The 20,288-nt window shown below is 37.8% G+C and overlaps 1 protein-coding gene across 1 annotated transcript; it reads left to right on the forward strand.

Annotated features, from left to right (window-relative positions):
- The first annotated feature begins 1,569 nt into the window (after positions 1-1,569).
- Positions 1,570-19,914, forward strand: EIF2S3 (eukaryotic translation initiation factor 2 subunit gamma). Its single transcript, XM_038587101.1, has 12 exons — positions 1,570-1,725; positions 2,301-2,364; positions 3,444-3,571; positions 3,661-3,782; positions 4,810-4,904; positions 7,091-7,249; positions 8,499-8,633; positions 10,891-10,985; positions 11,338-11,482; positions 12,912-13,081; positions 13,346-13,518; positions 19,482-19,914. The coding sequence occupies exons 1-12, from the start codon at positions 1,657-1,659 to the stop codon at positions 19,543-19,545; spliced, it is 1,419 nt and encodes a 472-aa protein (XP_038443029.1). The 5' UTR covers positions 1,570-1,656; the 3' UTR covers positions 19,546-19,914.
- Positions 19,915-20,288: the final 374 nt, after the last annotated feature.

Genomic DNA, 20,288 nt, shown 5'->3' on the forward strand with positions numbered 1-20,288 from the left:
TCACCTGTAAAAATGGGGTAATACTATCTACTTCATCGGATTGTTGTGAGGGTTAAATAAAATAAATAAATAAAATAAATACCTATTAAGTCAGTGCCAATATTTATAATTTTTAATAACATTATTTCTTGTGACATTTCCACTTCCAGGATACGTTTGACAATAAAGCATATTATGTTCTATTCATTATCAATGAATTTTATTTTTCATTGATATATAATTCACATACCACAAGATTCACTCTTTTAAACCATACAATTCATTGGTTTTTAGTATATTCACAAAGTTGTGCAACCATCACCACTAGTTCAACATTTATCTTTCATTATAGTTGACATACAATATTACATTAGTTTCAGGTGTATAGCGTAATGAGTTGACATTTCTACATTTTTATCACCTCAATAGGTTTCCTGAATTGGCTGGTATAACTATTTAGAATGTAAGATAAATTCTAAATTTATAAACTTACAAATTTATAAGTCGCTAAATTTAGGAAATAAATGCTTCCATTCAAATACAATACATTGCACAGTTCTCTACCATCACTTAACCAATGAATGCACTTGCTGAAATAAAATTTCCTATTTTAGGTAAACTGTTGTAACCTAAAACTTACGTAATAGAAAACCTATATTCCTTTTAATCTTACTTAAGTATTCAATAAACACAGGTAATCTAAATTCTTAGTCGCTTCTCCTTACATTTTTTGCTGGCTAGAAATGAACAGCTGTTCATGACAGAAAATTTGTATAAGTGTAGAAATGCATGGGGAGAAACAAAAATTACTCGGCTTCTTTTTGATACCTCGTGAAAAAAAGTAAAGTCCCCGAAGTCTTTAAATTTTAAAATACCGATTGGATGGAAATTTTTCCATTAAAGAAGTTAGTTTTCCTGTATGGGCTTAAAACAAAAGCAAACCTTCTTGGGCGCTTTTACAACACTTCGCTTCTATCCTATGTTAACTCTATGCTGTGCAGTTTAGAGCCACCATGGACCCGCCTCCCGGGCCCTAGAAACCTGTCTCTGAGAACAAGTTAGGGACTTGGCTCTTCCCATCCCTGGGCCTCTGACCATTTCATGAAACCTCCGCGCGAGGGCGCCCTCCCCGCCACCCGCCAGGTGACGCGCAGGGCCATGAGCGCTGCCAGCGTGGCCATTACAGGCGAGCCGCACCCCGAGCCGATCTCGCCTTATTAAATTATGGAAATCAGTAAAGATGGACAGCCCCTCCGTCTAGCCTCACCCCCCCGCCCCCCGCGAGAACGTTCCCAGGTTCCAGGAAACTTCCGGCCATCCCTACGGGAACCGGAAATGGCTTCTCCCTCGCCAGCGCGCTTGGCGGTTGCATCACCCGCCTAGCAAAGGGTCTTTTTTGGGGCTGCCCTTAGCGTTGCCTACACAAATATCCGCCAGGGCAGCAGCGTATGGATTCCGAAACTTTGCCTCCTGTTTTTTAGTGAGTCTTCAGGCAGGCACTGCGTAAACCCAAGCGGAGAGAAGTCCAAGCAGCGAGGCCCCTGCTGCACCGGCTCCCCTCTTTTCCCAGGCGTGGGCCCTAGTCGGCCTTCCCGCCCTCCGTTTCCCCGCCCCACACAAGGGGACCTGCTTTCGGTCAGGCAGCGACTGAGGCGACTTCCTTCCTCTCGGAGCAAGATGGCGGGGGGCGAGGCTGGAGTGACTCTGGGGCAGCCGCACCTTTCTCGCCAGGATCTCGCCACCTTGGTAAGGTTACGTTCTGCAGGGATGCGGAGTGAACTCAGAAATGGATGATCGAGCCTCCCGGGAGGCGTGGAGACGAGGCAGTGCCGGGATGTCGGGAGCATGTGTTAGGGAGATTCGGACTGGGGCGCCCTAAACCGTGCTGATGCCGCCGCTTGCACCTCGGCACGTCCGCGCGAGCTTTGCGTGGGGATATGAGGTTGTGGGACCTCAAACCCCTGACGGATTCGGCTGGAAAGGCCTAATGCTAAGTGTTACTAAGGCTTTTGCTTCTGAAGATCTGGGAAGGGAGTATCTACATCATCCTCAGTGCTAATACTGTCAAAGTGGGAGGTTGGGGGGTCTCGGGCTTTCTCATCTCCCATAGTGAGTGGAGGTGTAGTCTCCTGAACCGATGAAGGGCTTTTAGGGCTTCCTAGTCATCAGTACAAGAAAGCACTTTTGCAGGAAAAGTGCTTTAGGGAGTAGAGGAGAGCTGTTCACATGGTGGCAAGCTGTGGGTAGCAAATGTAAAGTCAAAGGAAAAGCTGTGATTTGTCTTATGTACAGCGATTTAAAATAAAAATGTTTCATTGTAGGATGTTACCAAGTTGACTCCACTTTCACACGAAGTTATCAGCAGACAAGCCACAATTAATATAGGTAAGATAAGAATAACTTGATGACCTGACTTGCTTGATCAGGACGAGGAATTTTAACTTCTCCCTTTGTGTGATTACCTGAATTTTGTGAGGTCACAGACATTCAGGAAATAGACACTGAGCCTGTGTGAGCAAAGGACCTGCCAGATTTTGTGGGAAGCACATATTGTTCATGCTTAGTTTATGTCTAGGTGAAAAGAAAAAATACAGACACATGAAAATTTTAGTAGCATAATGCAAGGTGTAGTCCTATGTAGCAGAAGAGATGAAAATGTGGTACTTGCCATACAGGGTTATTGCAAAGGCATAATTTTCTAAAGTTTTATTTGGTATATAAGCTATTAATAAGTAGAAGGGTCCCCCCTGCCCACAATTGCCATCTAGAACTTTACAGAAGAAGATATGTTGACTGAGTGTAAATTTAGGGTATTTGACAACCTGTACAGACAGCACAATCAAATCTAGTTAATAGTAAAGCTCTGCCATCAGGTTATTAAAAAGCTATAAGATATATGCTATCCTTGATAGCATTACCATAATTAAACCTGGGTTGTTTTCCTGTTTTCATAGATTCTTTTTGATTGTATCAGGACTCATACCTACTTACTTTGCTCTGGTTATGCTGTAAAGTTCCTTAGTATACAGGATTCTTTCTTGTGAAGTGTTTATTTTAAATGAAGGCAGTCTTTTATGTGATTGGAAACATAAGATGAATAACTTACTATACTGACTGTAGTTTTTTTGTTTTTGTTTTTTTTTTTTTAAGATTTTTAATTTATTTATTAGAGACAGGGAGAAGCAGGCTCCATGCAGGGAGCCTGACGTGGGACTCGATCCTGGGTCTCTAGGACTGAGTGTAGTTTTTGAATGAGATTGTCATTACATGGAAAGTTCCATTCAGTCCTGTACCAGAATAAGGTTTTAGTAGGAAAGAATATGAAGGAGGAAAAATTGAAGTCACTCTTTTACATTGATATTTATAGTAAGTTATAGCTTTGGATTTTGTACTCCAATGCTTTTTGAAATAGTATTTGGTGTAATTGAATGCACATGAATTAATTTCTTAAACTTTGTCTATAGGTACAATTGGTCATGTGGCTCATGGGAAATCCACAGTTGTAAAAGCTATTTCTGGAGTTCACACTGTCAGGTTCAAAAATGAACTAGAAAGAAATATTACAATCAAGCTTGGATATGCTAATGCTAAGGTGAGCTGTGTACTGTGGAACTAGAAATAACTTTGATTATTAAATGTGCAGATAACAAGTTCGAATATTTTCTTCGTTGGAATTTTTAGATTTATAAACTTGACGACCCAAGTTGTCCTCGGCCAGAATGTTACAGATCCTGTGGAAGTAGTACACCAGATGAATTTCCTACAGACATTCCAGGGACCAAAGGGAATTTTAAATTAGTCAGGTGATCTATTTCAAAAAACACGTTGTAATGAAACTAATTGCTGAATGTTTTTGTTGCCTATCTATTTTTTGAATGTGATTCATATCCTGGTTCTTTATCAGAGGATATAGCTTCTACCTAATGATGTTACTGGGGTTTGGGGATGGCCCACAAGGAAATTTTTTACATTGGGGCAATGCTGGGACTGGGTAGAGGTGAGTGAGGCCCTTGCCTTGGGCCCAGAATATAAGAGAAAAAATCCAAAACAACAACAACAACAACAAAAACCCAAAAACCTCAGTAAACAGTATTTCGAGGTGGTGCTTTTTGAAAATGATGCAAAGAATTGTCATAAAATATCGTTTGTTTAAAAAAAGACAAGCTCAAAATCACGGATCTTTTTCCTCTTGCTTCAGTATCACTATTTTGGGCTCAGTGTGACATTGTTAAGTTAATTTTGGTATTTTGCTTATCATGAAATTTTTGGCATTAATTTTGTTTTTAAGTTTAAATATTTATCTTGATTAGTGAGTTTTTTGTCACTCCCTTAAATTTTACCCCTAAAGCAAATATCTCACTTGGCTTCACCCTACTTCTGGTCCCCAGGTGGCACGGGGAAGAGGCTACTCATCTCTGCCTTTGTATTATGAAAGCAGATGCAAATAATATATGCTTGAGTGGGCATAGGCCAGATTTGGCCTAAGGGCTTTAGTTTGCTAACCCCTTTTTAGATCATAACAATGTGAGCATACATTCTTTAAAAATAGTGATTTTCAGTAAGTAGCAGTTTTGCTAAAATAGTACTGCCATCTCTACTTCAGATTGGCAGTTCCAGCTTTTCAAGGTGCTAGAGGAATTTTTTACAAATCATTTTTTCAGATGGCATTGCCCATTCTGTAAACACTGTTTTAGCTTTCAAATCGGTGACATTTCTAGTATATTTTCTATACTATATTCTATACCATATTCATTTTGATTGGATTTGGGGATTTCTATCTTTTGAAATGTGAATTGATCTTAGGACTAATCGTTATTTCTTAATTGCTAGACATGTTTCCTTTGTTGACTGTCCTGGCCATGATATTTTGATGGCTACTATGCTAAACGGTGCAGCAGTGATGGATGCAGCTCTTCTGTTGATAGGTAAATATATCAGAATTGGTTTTGACAAATCAATGTGGAGCAAATCCAAAATGTTATATTTAAAGGGGAACTAAGGCCATTAAGGGCCATATCCATTACCTAAGAGCGATACAAATGGGAGCTAACATGTCATCCATGATGACATCCCTGCCTATCAGGTATCATAAAATAACTAAGCATATTTATATATATATATTTAAAGATTTTATTTATTTATTAATGAGAGACACACAGAGAGAGAGACAGAGACACAGGCAGAGAGAGAAGCAGGCTCCATGCAGGGAGCCCGATATGGGACTTGATCCTGGGACTTCAGGATCATGCCCTGGGCCAAAGGCAGGCGCTGAGCCACCCAGGCATCCCAGTTAGTATATATTTTAAATTAAAGTCAGTAGTGCATTTTTCCCACCTAGATCACATGAGATGATTTATTATTCTAGTTTTAAATTTGTGTATGAATGTATGTATATTTTTTGTCCACTGCAATAGTTACGTATAGTGGTTTTATTTGGATGCAAATCTCATTTACAATAAGTGCTAAAGTGTAAAAAAAATAAAGTGCTAAAGTGTAGACCTCATTGGGATTTTCTTTTTTTTTTTCTCATTGGAATTTTCAAAGCTAGAGTTGTACTACATTCCTTATGTGATCTGTCAGATTTCATTGCTAATGGGACATAATTTTTATTTATTTTATTTTTTTATTAAAATTTTTAAAAGATTTTATTTATTTGAGAGAGAGAGATCGAGAGCAGGGAGGAGAAGGAGAAGCATGCTCCCCAATGAGCAGGGAGCCTGACGTGGGGCTGGGTCCCAGGACTCTGGTGTTATGACCTTAGCTGAAGGCAGATGCTAACCTATGGGACATAATTTTTGAAAGGATGCCAAGTAGATAGTGTAGGACACCTGAACATCACTGCCTGGGGAAGATGATTGTTGGAGGGCCCAAGAAAACATGCCAATTTCTTAATAATACACTGTTCTAGCCTTACTCTAGGTCCCCCCCCCCCATCCTACCCCACCCACCATTACCATAGCCATCTTTATTTGGAAAAATCCAGATATAAAATGTATTCTCTCCGTCTTTCCAAGTTTTCCTTTTTACAAAAATAAAAAGACACATAAAAACCATCCCTGCTTGTCATTCCCATAGACCATGTTTTTCAGGCAGCCCTCTCCCCTCCCCCCCATATAGCTACATGCTTCATTCCAGAATGTCTCGCTTCCCCCACATGCTTCGGTGCTTTCCTACCAGGATAGAGTTCTGAATTCCAATACAAGTACACAATGAAGGAGTATAAAGAACACTTTACTTCTAGTGTTCTTATCTCGTTTTGTTAGGGAGTACCCTTTGGTAGTAGTTGAAATTCACAGACTGTAGTGTCTTCTCTTTTTTTTTTTTTTAATTTTTATTTATTTACTTATGATAGTCACAGAGAGAGAGAGAGAGAGGCAGAGACACAGGCAGAGGGAGAAGCAGGCCCCATGCACCGGGAGCCTGATATGGGATTCGATCCCGGGTCTCCAGGATCGCGCCCTGGGCCAAAGGCAGGCGCCAAACCGCTGCGCCACCCAGGGATCCCTGTAGTGTCTTCTCTTAATTATTCTCTGCCTCTCAGGAGCTTAACTGGGCCATAACATCTCTAAGACTGGATACAGCCAGAGGGTATACCTTCTACCTGAGCAAAGGCTAGGGGCAGACCCTGGGGTGCCAAACTTGTTGATTCCAAGCTGCTTGCTTAGCACCAGGGATGAGAGCCAAATTATCTGAAGACTCCAGTGAATGCAGGCACAGAGTGTTAAACAAGGACAAAAGGTGGACACTTGGAAGTGATATGTAGGACTTTTGCTGGTATAGCTAGGACATGCAAAAGTTTCCTTTATTAGATACCAGGTAAGCTTTTTTTAAGTAGTAAAATATACATAAAATTTACCGTTACAACTATTTAAGGTGTACAACTCAGTGACATTAAGTACATTGACAGTGTTCTACAAGCATCACCATTTTCTGGTTCCAGAACATTTTCATTACCCCAAAAGGAAACCTCATGCCCATTAAGCAGTCACTCTACGCTGTGTCCTTCCCCAGCTCCTGGCAACCACTAATCAGCTTTTTGTCCCTATGGATTTGCCTATTCTGGATATTTCCAGTTAATTCTCATGCATCTTTTTTATTTTTCATCATCTAGCTGGTAATGAGTCTTGTCCTCAACCTCAGACTTCTGAACACTTGGCTGCTATAGAAATCATGAAACTGAAGCATATTTTAATTTTACAAAATAAAATTGATTTGGTAAAAGAAAGTCAGGCTAAGGAACAGTATGAACAGATCCTTGCATTTGTACAAGGTAAGAAGCCATAATCTGTAATAAATCTATGAATCACTTTGAGAGGTATTTAATCCAGATACCAGATGTTAAATTAACTTTTACTAAAAGAGACTATCTGAAATAGAGAAGTTTATGGATCTTAAAACCTATTTCTCTACCTACCACTTCGTAACCAGTTTCACAGTTAGTGAGATCTGTGTTTGTGAATTTGATAAACTAAAGCGCATACATTTTTTCATCCAGATATATCTAGAATATTTTCTTTTATTGAAGTGTAGTTGATGTACTCTTGTGTTAGTTTCAAGTGTACAACGTACTGATTGGACAGTTCTGGTAATTCTGTGCATTATGCAGTGCTCCTGACAATAAGTGTAGTTACCGTCTGTAACAACAAAATTGTTAAAATATTATTGACTGTATTCACTATGCTGTACATTTCATCCCAGTGACTTTTTTTTTCAGTGACTTATTTTATAATTGAAAGTTTAAAGTATATTTTTGCTGACTGAAAGAACTGAAGTTATATTCTGGAAACTGTTAGTTTAGGGAAAAAGTCCTTAATGAACAGAAGCATCTTTTGAAAAAACTTAAGTCTTAGACTATTCTTACTGAGTACTTTGATCTTTGGAACTGACAATGATATATTAAATCTTCCTAGTGTTCATTTCTCTAACAGCATAGGGTTTTTCATTTTAGGGAAGACATGATGCATGCTATTGTTGACAATTCTCTCTAAGCCTTGTTGGAAGGGTTGACTCTAATGAACCTAGTTCTGTCACGATGAAAAGAATAAGTCATTTTGATTAAAAACTAATTATGTTTGGTCCATTTCTTTGACCAACCTGTTTAACATATAATTAATAGGAAGCAAATATTATATAAGCCAGTAGTCTTTGATTAGCAAAGAGTCTGTAATTTTACCCTGACATTTATTGGGGGGGTTAATTACATGTTATTAGAAATGTTTCAACTAGTAAAGTGCTTTTTCCCAGGAGTGTTAGTGTTTTATTCCTTTAGACAGTTACTATTTTAGTATATTAAATATATGTGTTAATATATTTTAACAACTTTTTTCCGAAAAGGGACTAGTATTCATTTTTATGCGTAAAAACAGAATGCTGCTACCTTTCTAAACAGAATTAGCACTTTGCATCTGTTGCTGACATTTGTGGATGTTTAGGCATCTGTTTTGGTTATCTTAACTGATGTAACAGAAAGATCATGTTTGTAAAACTAAAGAGTCTTAATCTTGCTGAATTTTGTATAGGCACAGTAGCAGAAGGAGCTCCTATTATTCCAATTTCTGCTCAGCTGAAATACAATATTGAAGTTGTCTGTGAGTACATAGTGAAGAAAATTCCAGTACCCCCAAGAGACTTTACTTCAGAACCCCGACTTATTGGTAAGTGATAGTATTTATCTTTAACTCTTAATTTGATCTTTTTCACTTTGGTGGTTCCCTTTGAGGGTGTTTATTAATAACTTCCTCTTTCTGCAGAGATAATAAATTATAATCTTCGTAAAAAATTTTTTGATTCTGGGATTGTATTGATAATGCTAGATTGCATTACTGGAAGAGGGACAGAGTACTGAACACAGAAGCAACTTTTAATCTTTTTGTGATGTGTATATGTATGGTATATTACATGATTAAGATGGAGTCATACAGTATTTTCCATGGAATTAAAATGTTTTAGTCAGGAACAGGATATTAGAACTTTCATACAGGGCACCTGGGTGGCTCAGTGATTGTCTACCTTTGGCTCAGGTCCTGATCCCAGGCTCCTGGGATTGAGTCCCTCATCTGGCTCCCTGCAGAGAGCCTACTTCTTCCTCTACCTATGTCTCTGCCTCTCTCTGTGTCTCTCAATGAATGAATGAATCAATCAATCAGTCTTAAGAGCTTTCATACAAATGTTTTCACTGTACCATTAATGAAGATTTTCATGTCCCTTTCACTTTAAGTTCATAGTACCAATATTGATATAATTTGATCATCTGATGTGGTTGTGGTTCCTCTAGAGAGAGGTAGGAGCCTTTTTAAAACAGACATTTGAGCTTCTCTGGGCCTGTACCTGGTGCCCCCCTTTATATTGTGGGAAGTGTTCTCTTGGATGATTGTGATGTGTATCCTTGCTAAGGGTCACTGCTCTCAGGAACTAAGTTCAGTTCATGTAGTTCTAAAGGTGTTTTATGGTTTTATTTATTTATTTTTTTCATGAGAGACAGACACAGGCAGAGGGAGAAGCAGGCTCCCTTTGGGGAGCCTGATGTGGCACTCGTTCCCAGGACCCAAGGATCATGCCCTGAGCTGAAGACAGATAGATGCTCAACCACTGAGCCACCCAGGTGTCCTTGTTTTATAGTTTTAAAACTAAATTTTAATTCAAGAAGTTATACAGAGGTAGATAAAGAAAAGTCCCATCTCCCTACCTTTCACTTCTGGCCCCTTAGCCCTGAAGTAGCCAAAGTTAACAGGTGGTGTGTATTATTCCCATGCCTTCCTCTTTATTCACATCATTATGTATAAACATGTACATGTTTCCTGTTTTAGTTTTACTTTGTAGAAATGGGATCATGAGGATCCCTGGGTGGCTCAGCAGTTTAGCGCCTGCCTTCAGCCCAGGGCGTGATCCTGGAGTCCCGGGATCGAGTCCCACATTGGGCTCCCTGCATGGAGCCTGCTTCTCCCTCTGCCTGTGTCTCTGCCTCTCTCTCTCTCTGTGTCTCTCATGAATAAATAAATAAAATATTAAAGAAAGAAAGAAAGAGAGAGAGAGAAAGAAAGAAAGAAAGAAAGAAAGAAAGAAAGAAAGAAAGAAAGAAAAAGAGAAAGAAAGAAAGAAAGAAAGAAAGAAAGAAAGAAAGAAAGAAAGAAAGAAAGAAAGAAAGGAAGGATCGTACTCTGTGTGTTACTTTAATATCTAGGTTGTTTTTGTTTTTTTAAAAAAAATAGTGTTTGTGGGTTATCCTTTCAGGTCATTATATTATAAGTCAAACATTCTTTTTTTGGAGTGCCTGGGTAGCATAGTCGGTTAGGCATCCAACTTTTGGTTTCAGCTCAGGTCATGATCTCAGGGTCATGGGATCAGGCCCCACATCGGGCTCCAAGCTCAGTGCAGTCTGCCTAAATTTCTCCCTCTCCCTCTGCCCCTACCCCCAGTGTGTGCGCATGTACTCTCTCAAATCTTTTAAAAAAACAACATTCTTTTTAAATATCCGCATGAAATTCCATAGTATGGATGTACCATAATATGCTCCCATCAATTAACTTTTATTTCCACTATTTTTTTTTTAAGATTTTATTTATTTATTCATGAAAGACACAGAGATAGAGAGAGGCAGAGACACAGGCAGAGGGAGAAGCAGGCTCCATGCAGGGAGCCCCATGTAGGACTTGATCCTGACTCTCCAAGATCACGCCCTGGGCTGAGGGCGGTGCTAAACCGCTGAGCCACCGGGGGCTGTCCTCCACTATTTTCATCATAAGTAAGAGTGTGATAAATATAGGAGTAATAATAATAGATTTTGTCACAAAGTCACCCCTGTGTGTATAAATATTACGTGACTATTATTATCCTAGAGAAGTTAACTTAGAAAAAAGAATTTCTTTTCAAGTTAAAATGAGCAGAATTGGCTTTAATTTGTTTTTCTTTTAGTTATTAGGTCCTTTGATGTCAACAAACCTGGCTGTGAAGTTGATGACCTTAAGGGTGGTGTAGCTGGTGGTAGTATTCTAAAAGGAGTATTAAAGGTGAACTGGATTTTGATTATTGTGTTATTTTGTTTGTTTTTCCCTTGTCTTAATCATGAAGTGAATAGTATGGATACTCCAAATTAAAAAGTAAACTTACGTGTGTGTGTGTGTGAGGATGGAGCACACTTTATATGGAGATAGGCTTTTGTGGTAGGTAGTTAGCAACAGTTGGTTGGATGGTTCTCATTTTGAAGCTCTCTTCCACCATCTTTTCTTTTTTTAACAGTCTTCAACGTAAGAGAAATAATTGCCTTTTCAGTTTTGAGGTCACCCTGTTAGGACTTTTGATATGTTAGTGTTAATGGTATCATCCCACAGTGATTCTAATTACTAACTCATGTGTTTACAGGTGGGCCAGGAGATAGAAGTCAGACCTGGTATTGTCTCCAAAGATAGTGAAGGAAAACTCATGTGTAAACCGATCTTTTCCAAAATTGTGTCACTTTTTGCAGAGCATAATGATCTTCAATATGCTGCTCCAGGAGGTCTTATTGGTAAGGATTTTTCTCTCATCCCTACATTTTTTTTTTTTTTTCATCCCTACATTTTTAACATGGCGGTATTTTTCATGGGAAAAGGATTACCCAAAAAGATATATTGTAGATTTTTAAATGGGTATTTTAAATAATTGACTGGGGTGGGGGAACATTCATGTGGTTAAGCTGTTGATTTTAGTTCATAAGATGGTTTCATATGTTTGTAAAAATTATTTCTAAGCATAAAGAAGAGCACATTTTGGTTTAGTATGTGAAGTGACTCCTTTTAGCAATAATAAAATAAGTTTTATGATCCAGCATTTAAAATGATTAAGTATACTTTTTTGTCTACACAATTTTGGTGATAGAGAGTGGTTGTTTTTTTGTGTGTTTTGCAAATGGAAAGTTATCCACAAATGTCAGTTGAATCCTGTCAGATCATGTTTACTCTGAGGTAGAATTAAAAAATGCCTTCAATTGTGAAGTAATTACTGAGATGATTTATGGGTTTTCTAGTCTTTTTACATTTTACAACTTACAACCCATGCCCAGAAAAAGACAAGATTCAGTGAGAATTTGACATGTTGTACCTTTGGATTACAGTAGAAATTATTGGGTAAAGGAGGAGTTTGTTTTTTGGTTCTCTGGTTTTGGGTTATATAATTCACTTTTCTATCCCGTAATTAAGAGTTTACTGTATATAATTTAATGATGATGCTCACGTAGCCACTGCTGAGCTTGAACAATTACCAATACTTTACCAGTCTTCATCTTTATATCTTCTTTCCTCCTCATTCACAGCTAAAATATCTTGAAGTGGATCCCAGGAATCATATGTAAAGTCCTGAAGTTAATATTTTAATTAGCCTTCCAGGGGAGAAATGGCAGGCAAATATTCTACAAATTGCTCGTTATGAATTTTGTATTTTTTCAACCTTTAATAAGTATATTCATACTTATTTTTGAGTTAGGCAATCATCTCTGTCCTTTGTTTATAGAATTTATTTTTTATTTTATCTTTTTAAAGATTTTATTTATTCATGAGATAAACAGAGAGAGAGATAGAGGCAGAGACACAGGCAGAGGGAGAAGCAGGCTCCATGCAGGAAGCCCGACATGGGACTCGATCCCGGGTCTCCAGGATCACACCCTGGGCTGAAGGCAGCGCTAAACCGCTGAGCCACCTGGGCTGCCTTGTTCATAGAATTTAAATCAAGAGATTGTTCTCAAATGCCCAACTAATCTATGAGTTTATGATTCTGTTTCTTCAGGTAAGACAGGTATTTTGTTATGCCCTATGTAATTCTTATATGAGTATGGTAATATAAATGTGTGTAGAAAAGTATAGGTAAAGTATAGGTGTATGCTGTACTTGTTTGACTAAGTTTTGTGTAAACAGCTTTATAGAAAATAAAAAGTTGGGCTTTTTTATCTTGTTTTATATCAGGAGTGGGAACAAAAATTGACCCTACTTTGTGCCGGGCTGACAGAATGGTGGGACAGGTACTTGGTGCAGTTGGAGCTTTACCAGAGATCTTCACAGAATTGGAAATCTCCTATTTCTTACTCAGACGGCTTCTAGGTGTACGTACTGAAGGAGACAAGAAAGCAGCAAAGGTAAGTGCTTTCTGTTAAGTCCTATTTCCGAAAAGTGGCAGCGATGTTAAGACCAGTTTTGAGGTTCATTCTTTTATAGCTAACATGAGATTAAGAAAAGGTGAGTAAATTTGACTTTCAGGAAGTTAAGTCTCATATTAGGTTAGCAGAGATGGAAAATTGCCAATAATCTGTAGTTGGCAAGGATGTAGGAAAATAAGCAGTCATTTTTAGAAAGCATTTTCTTGATTATGACGTTTATTTGTCCTCGATTTTTTTTCCTAGGTGCAAAAGCTGTCTAAGAATGAAGTGCTCATGGTGAACATAGGATCCCTGTCAACAGGAGGAAGAGTTAGCGCAGTCAAGGCTGATTTGGGCAAAATCGTTTTGACTAATCCTGTGTGCACAGAAGTAGGAGAAAAAATTGCCCTTAGCCGAAGAGTTGAGAAACATTGGCGGTAAGTTTACTAGCCCTTGTCACTATCTAATAAAAAAGACACAGTCGATTCCCCTAAGATCTTGGACACACACAGTTTACCTTGAGCACAACACTTAGTGACACTTTAGCTCAACTATTTCTTTTTTTTTTTTTTTTTTTTTTTTTAATTTTTTTTTAATTTTTACTTATTTATGATAGTCACAGAGAGAGAGAGAGAGAGAGGCAGAGACACAGGCAGAGGGAGAAGCAGGCTCCATGCACCGGGAGCCTGATGTGGGATTCGATCCTGGGTCTCCAGGATCGCGCCCTGGGCCAAAGGCAGGCGCCAAACCGCTGCGCCACCCAGGGATCCCAGCTCAACTATTTCTTTGGATAACTTTGAATCTGTATTTCTAGCCCTGATTTGTGATACACACAACATATGAAAAGACCAGTGAGTTTATTAGATTCATTATTTCTCTTTTGGCTTTTTAAAACTATATTTGGAAATAATTTCAGACTTAATAAAAAAATTGCAAGAATTGCACACACCCCTCCCTATTCTCTTTTCCTAGATAGACCATTTACTTTTACGTGTGTGTGTATATACTCTTTTATATGTATAAACTTCTTTCTCGATAAATTACTGAAAACTACAGTTGATATTCTAGTTATACAGCTTGTCCCAATAATGTCCTCTAGTCCCTCTGGTCTAGGCTCCCACACTGCATTTAGCTGTCATGTCTCTTTTATCTCTAATTGGGTACTTCCTCAGCTTTTCTTTGTCTTACTTGATGTTGACTATTTTGAAGAATACATTTTTACTCTTCCTTAATTTGAGTTTATCTGATACTTCCTAAGATTAGATTCAGATTATGTATTCTTGGCCGGAATACTTACAGAGGTGGTGATGTCTCCTCAGGAAATCACAGCCAGAAGCACATGAGATCTGATTGATCCTCCTTGCTGAGGTTAATTTTGATTATGCAGTCAGCATTGGCCAGTTTTTCTACCTCATCCTCTTTTTACCTGTGCACCTAGTAAGCATTTTGTAGGAAGACTCCCTGAGACCGTGTGAATAACCTACTCCTCATCACATCTCACTCCCTGGATTTAGCCCTCCACTGATGATTCGTGTCTGAATTGAACTTGATTTTAGGATTACAAAATGGTGACACCCTTCCTCCAACCTACCACTTCTCATTTATTGTTCTTTCTTTCCTATTATTTACTTAACTAGTTATACTCAGAGTTCTGTTTTATTCAGTAGTTAAGATTTCGTTAATGTCCTTGTTTATTTTGATTGTTCAAGATTTGTCTAGTAGAAGCTCTTCAAGCTGGCTCCTGTGTCCTTTTTTTTTTTAAGATTTTATTTATTTATTCATGAGAGACACAGAAAGAGAGAGGCAGAGACACAGGCAGAGGGAGAAGCAGACTCCATGCAGGGAGCCCGATGTGGGACTTGATCCTGGGTCTCCAGGATCATGCCTTGGGCTGAAGGCGGCACTAAACCGCTGAGCCACCAGAGCTGCCTTTTGATTTTTTTTTTTTTTTAATTTATTTATGATAGTCACAGAGAGAGAGAGAGGCAGAGACCTAGGCAGAGGGAGAAGCAGGCTCCATGCACCGGGAGCCCGACGTGGGATTTGATCCCGGGTCTCCAGGATCGCGCCCTGGGCCAAAGGCAGGCACTAAACCACTGCGCCACCCAGGGATCCCCAGAGCTGCCTTTTGATATGAACAATTCCTTAGTTTCTGGCCCAAGAGATTCTAAACCCATCTTGTACCTCCCCTGCTCCAGTTTTAAAATTGGCCATTTCTCCAAGGAAGCCTGGTTTCCTTTAGTAGGAAATAATTAGAAATGAAGATTTGGGTGCTAGGTCTGCTCTTATTCCTAGGGTGCTCTTCCTATTCCTTAGGGTCCTTTGAATGGATAAGCTAGGAAATACATATCTTTGATTTCTGACTCTGCTTTTAGTTACCTGGTTAGTTGCTGAATCTACCCTTTGCTTTCTATTCTGTGTGGTCTTATTCCCCTTACTGCCATTGTTTCACACGTAAAAGTTAACTGCAAAAGATTCCTAATTTCCTCTTCCTTTAGGAGTTAGTTAAGAGCTCAGTCAAAATTTATCTCCCTAAAACATTTTTATGACGCTGTCTTCAATAATTTCCAGTAGGTTCTCACTACTTTATGATACTCCGGACCTTTCTGGAAGCATTTTGTTTGTTCCTGCTTTGTCTCATACAAACTCTCTCAATTACACTGTTCTGAGACCTCATTATTGTCATAATTATTCAAATCACTTTTGGTTCACTGTTCTTTTCTCACTACTTACTTCCCTTATTAAGGCTTCTTGATACTGTGCCCCATGAAGGTGTCTCATCATCTGTTCAGAAGATTCATCTCAATTATTACTCTATAATTTAGAGGGAGTTAAACTTCTGGTTGAATTTTAAGTAAATAATCCTGCTTTGTGGTGATTTTTGTCATTTGATTTTACTCTTTGGTGTGATTATACCATTTGCTATTATAGACACACTGATTTCCCGGGTATTTTAAAATAGTCTTAAATAATAAATTTTCAGAAACTCTTAACAGGGAATGTATTATTTGTACTTGGTTAGAATGATTTCCTATATCAGAACAGATTTTAAAATAAAAGGATTTTTTTGTGTCTCTCAGTAATACTATAAGAGGATTCTATCCACATGAAACTTTAGATTTTGCTTAAAAATTGGCAAGTCTTCACCAGAAAACTGTTAGAACTAATAATAAGTGGATGCAGGAAAGTTGCAGGACACAATATTAATATATACAAATTTGTTGTATTTTTATATACTAATAAAGCAGCAGAAAGAGAGATTAGGAAAACAATTTTATTCACAGTTGCTACGAAAAGAATAAAATACCAAAAAAAAAGAATAAAATATCTAGGAATAAATTTAACCAAGGAGATGAAAGACCTATACTCTGAAAACTGTAAGACTTTAGTGAAAGAAATTAAAGACAACACAAGCAAATAGATATACTATGCTTAAGGATTAGAAGAATTACTCATGTTGAAATGTTGCTACTGTCCAAAGCAGTCTATAAATTCAGTGCAGTTCCTATCAAAATAGCATAGCATTTTTCATAAAATTAGAATAAATCCTAAAATCTGTATGGAAAAGATCCCAAATAGCCAAAACAGTCTTGAGAAAGAAATATAAAGCTGTAGATACCATAGTCTCAGATTTCAAGCTATATTACAGAGCTGTAGTAATCAAAACAGTATGAAAACTGGCACAAAAATAGACACATAGATCAATGGAATAAGATGGGCAAGATATAAACCCATGCTTATATGGTCAATTAATCTATGACAATATATAGTGGGAAAAGGAGAGTCTCTTCAATGAATGATGCTGGGGAAACTAACTGGACAGCTACATGTGAAAGAATGAAACTGACGGCTTTTTTTTTTTTTTAAGATTTTATTTATTTATTTATTTGAAATAGAAAGCATATGCATGAGTGGGGGAAGGAGCAGACTCCTTACCAAGCAGGTAGCCCTAAATGGGGCTCAGTCCTCAGGACCCTGAGATCATGACGTAAGCTGAAGGCAGACACTAAACCCAGGTGCCCCGAAACTGGACCGCTTTTTTACACCATACACAAAAATAAATTCAAGGCCTAAATGTGAGACTGAAACATAAAACTCTTAAAAGAAAACATAGGCAGTAATTTTTGACATCAGCTTTAGCAGTATATTTATGGATAGATCTCATCAAGCAAGGGAAACAAAAGCAAAAATAAACTATTGGGACTACACCAAAATACAGAGTTTTTGCACAGCAAAAAATGAAAAGACAACCTACTAAATGGGAAAAGGTATTTGCAAACAATATGTTCAACAAGGGCTTAATAGCCAAAATATATAAAGAACTTGCATGACACCAAACAAGCGAAACAATTCCATTTTAAAAAGGGCAGTGCCCCTTAATAGTCCTTTTTCCAAAGACATACAGATAGTCAACAACCACATGAAAAAATACTCAACATCAATAATTTTTGGGGAGAACTGCAAATCAAAACCACAATGAATTTTCACCTTACACCACACCGGATGGTTAGTGTCAAAAAGACAAGAAAAAGGGGCACCTGGGTGGCTCAATCGATTGGATATCTGACTTGATTTCAGCTCTGGTTATGATCTCAGTGTCGTGAGATCAAGCCCCGTATTGGGGTCCACTTATTCTTAGTGGGGAGTCTTCTTGAGTTTCTCTCTCTCTGCCCTTCCCCCTTGTGCACGTGCACACTCTGTCTCTCAAGTAAGTAAATCTTAAAAAATAAAAAGGCAAGAAATAACAAATGTTGGTAAGGATGTGGAGTAAATGGAGCTCTCATGCAGTGTTTATGGGAATATAAATTGGTGCAACTACTGTGGAAAACAGTATGGAAGTTCCTCAAAAATTTCAAAATAATCATGTGATCCAGTAATTCTACTACTGGGTATTTACCCCTAAAAAACAGAAACACTAATTTGAAAAGATATATATATATGTGTGTGTATATATATATATATATATTTATTTCTTATAGCATTACTTACAATAGCCATGTGTCTATCCATAGATGATTGGATGAGGTAGATATGGTATATATACACAATGAAATATTAGCCATAAAAAAATAGAATAAAATCTTGCTATTTGTGACAACATGGATGGTTGTAGAGGGTATTATGCTAAGTGAAATAAATCAGAGAAAGACAGATACTATATGATTTCACTCAAAGGTGGAATCTAAACAAACAGGCCTGTAAATACCAAGAACAAACTGGTGGTTTCTGGTGAGCGGAACAAAGTGGGTAGGGTAGTGCAATAGGTGAAAGGGATTAACACTTCCAGTTATAAAACAAGTCCTGGAGATGGAAAGTACAGTTTAGAGAGCATAGTCAATAATATTATAATGTATGGTGCCAGATGGTGAGTACCCTTAATGGTAAACATTGAATAATATATAGAATTGGCAAATTACTATGTTGTACACCTGAAACCAATATAATACTATATGTCAATTATACTTCAATAATAACAAATTGAAATAAAAAAACAGGTTTTTAAAAATTAGCAAGTATGTTAAAATTGTTAAATGAGAGCATCTGAATGATTTTTACATTCTTTTTTTTTTTTTTTAAGATTTCATTTATTTATTCATGAGAGAGACAGAGGGAGAGGCAGGGACACAGGCAGAGGGAGAAGCAGGCTCCATGCAGGGAGCCTGACATGGGACTCGATCCTGGGTTCCCAGGATCACGTCCCAGGCCGAAGGCGGTGCTAAACCGCTGAGCCACCTGGGCTGCCCTGATTTTTACGTTCTTTAGAATTGTGGTTTTACCCCATGTTTAGATGGGTTTTGTTCTCGAAGCTATTGTTGGGGTAGCAATTCAGCCTAGTCATTGATTAGAGCAAACATTGTAAGAGGGAGCGGAAGTCCCTCTGCTATTTAAGAGTAATCTAATAGAGTGTACGTTCTTCTAGTTCTCCCCTTAATTTTCATTACCAGCTAAGGTCATGCTGAATCCTTTGTGATCTGTTGAGTGCTGTGAATGGCCAAAAAATAAATAAATAAATAAGCATTTTTCAAGAGAAGAGGATAGGAAATGAGATTTTTTAGAAAATCAGACTGTGATAGATTATGTATCAGCATGATTCCTTAGGTGGACTGGAAGGCTCTGGTGGTTCTGGAGGGGTGAGTATACTTCAGTAGAGTGAAGACAAACATATTTGTAGTAGCAACTTTTTGTTTGCTTTTTTGGTCATTCATTCTGTCTGGAGCCCATCTTTGTGGCCCTGAGGACCTAGGAAGAAAAGTATCAGCTTTCTTAATGGAACAGCAGTTTTGGGGAACATTCAAATTTAGCAGATAGGCAAGTAAAACCAGTTATGTCATATGATTGTGTGGTAATGATAATGAAATGGGTGTAAAATTCATGGTTTTTTAAATTTTCTTTTTTACAGTTTAATTGGTTGGGGTCAAATAAGAAGAGGAGTGACAATCAAGCCAACAGTAGATGATGACTGAAGAATTCCAGGGAAATCACACATTTGGATGGAGTTGGAATTTCTCATTACAACCTAGGGGTATATTTTCAAAGCAATACTGGGAAATTAATTTCACAGCTCATTACCTTAGTGGTAGCTGTAAGGTTATTCTCATTTTTTGGTGATGAAAATTTAACCTCTAGTGCTAAAATAGGGTCTACAATAAATGTAAAAATTGGCATAATGTTAGATTCAATCTACATTTTAGCAGAAATTAATCATTCCCAAATAATGTCTAATTTATACATCAGTACAGGTTTGAAATGAAACTATTTGCTAGAACCAGCCTGTTCTGTAGCACACGTATCAAACCTATTTCAAATAAAGATTTTCTTCTTACTTTGCATGATTTATCTTTGATTGATTCCAGACTTGAAGGACTATTGTACCAGTAAAGATTTGAAGACACAAGTTCTTAAAAACCAGCTTTGGTTTCTCCCATATTTTATGTTGCTTTATTTTTGAAATTATGAGTGAAAAGGAAATTAATAAAAATTATCCTTTAGAGCATAGGAGCTCATTCCCATGGACACACCTTTTTGTTCTCTCCCTCTTTTCCTGAACTGGAACACAGGAAACCAGAGCCAGAGGTTTTTCACCTTCTTCCTGTGGTGTCCTGCCAGTTGTTTCTGCATTGGTTTATACCTGAAATCTGATAACCTCCCCATATTGGAAAACACTGTTAGACCTGATGATTCTAGATAAGTAACGTAGATCTTTCTA

Source organism: Canis lupus, chromosome X (assembly GCF_011100685.1).
Source record: "Canis lupus familiaris isolate Mischka breed German Shepherd chromosome X, alternate assembly UU_Cfam_GSD_1.0, whole genome shotgun sequence".
Lineage (NCBI taxonomy): Eukaryota > Metazoa > Chordata > Mammalia > Carnivora > Canidae > Canis > Canis lupus.

What these genes read in the sequence shown, in the direction of transcription:
- EIF2S3 (XM_038587101.1), top strand. Translation starts at nt 1,657, where the DNA reads ATGGCGGGGGGCGAGGCTGGAGTGACTCTGGGGCAGCCGCACCTTTCT. An exon ending in TGCAGCTCTTCTGTTGATAG is followed by an intron (nt 4,905 to 7,090) that starts GTAAATATATCA and finishes TTCATCATCTAG; the next exon opens with CTGGTAATGAGTCTTGTCCT. An exon ending in TGCTCCAGGAGGTCTTATTG is followed by an intron (nt 11,483 to 12,911) that starts GTAAGGATTTTT and finishes GTTTTATATCAG; the next exon opens with GAGTGGGAACAAAAATTGAC.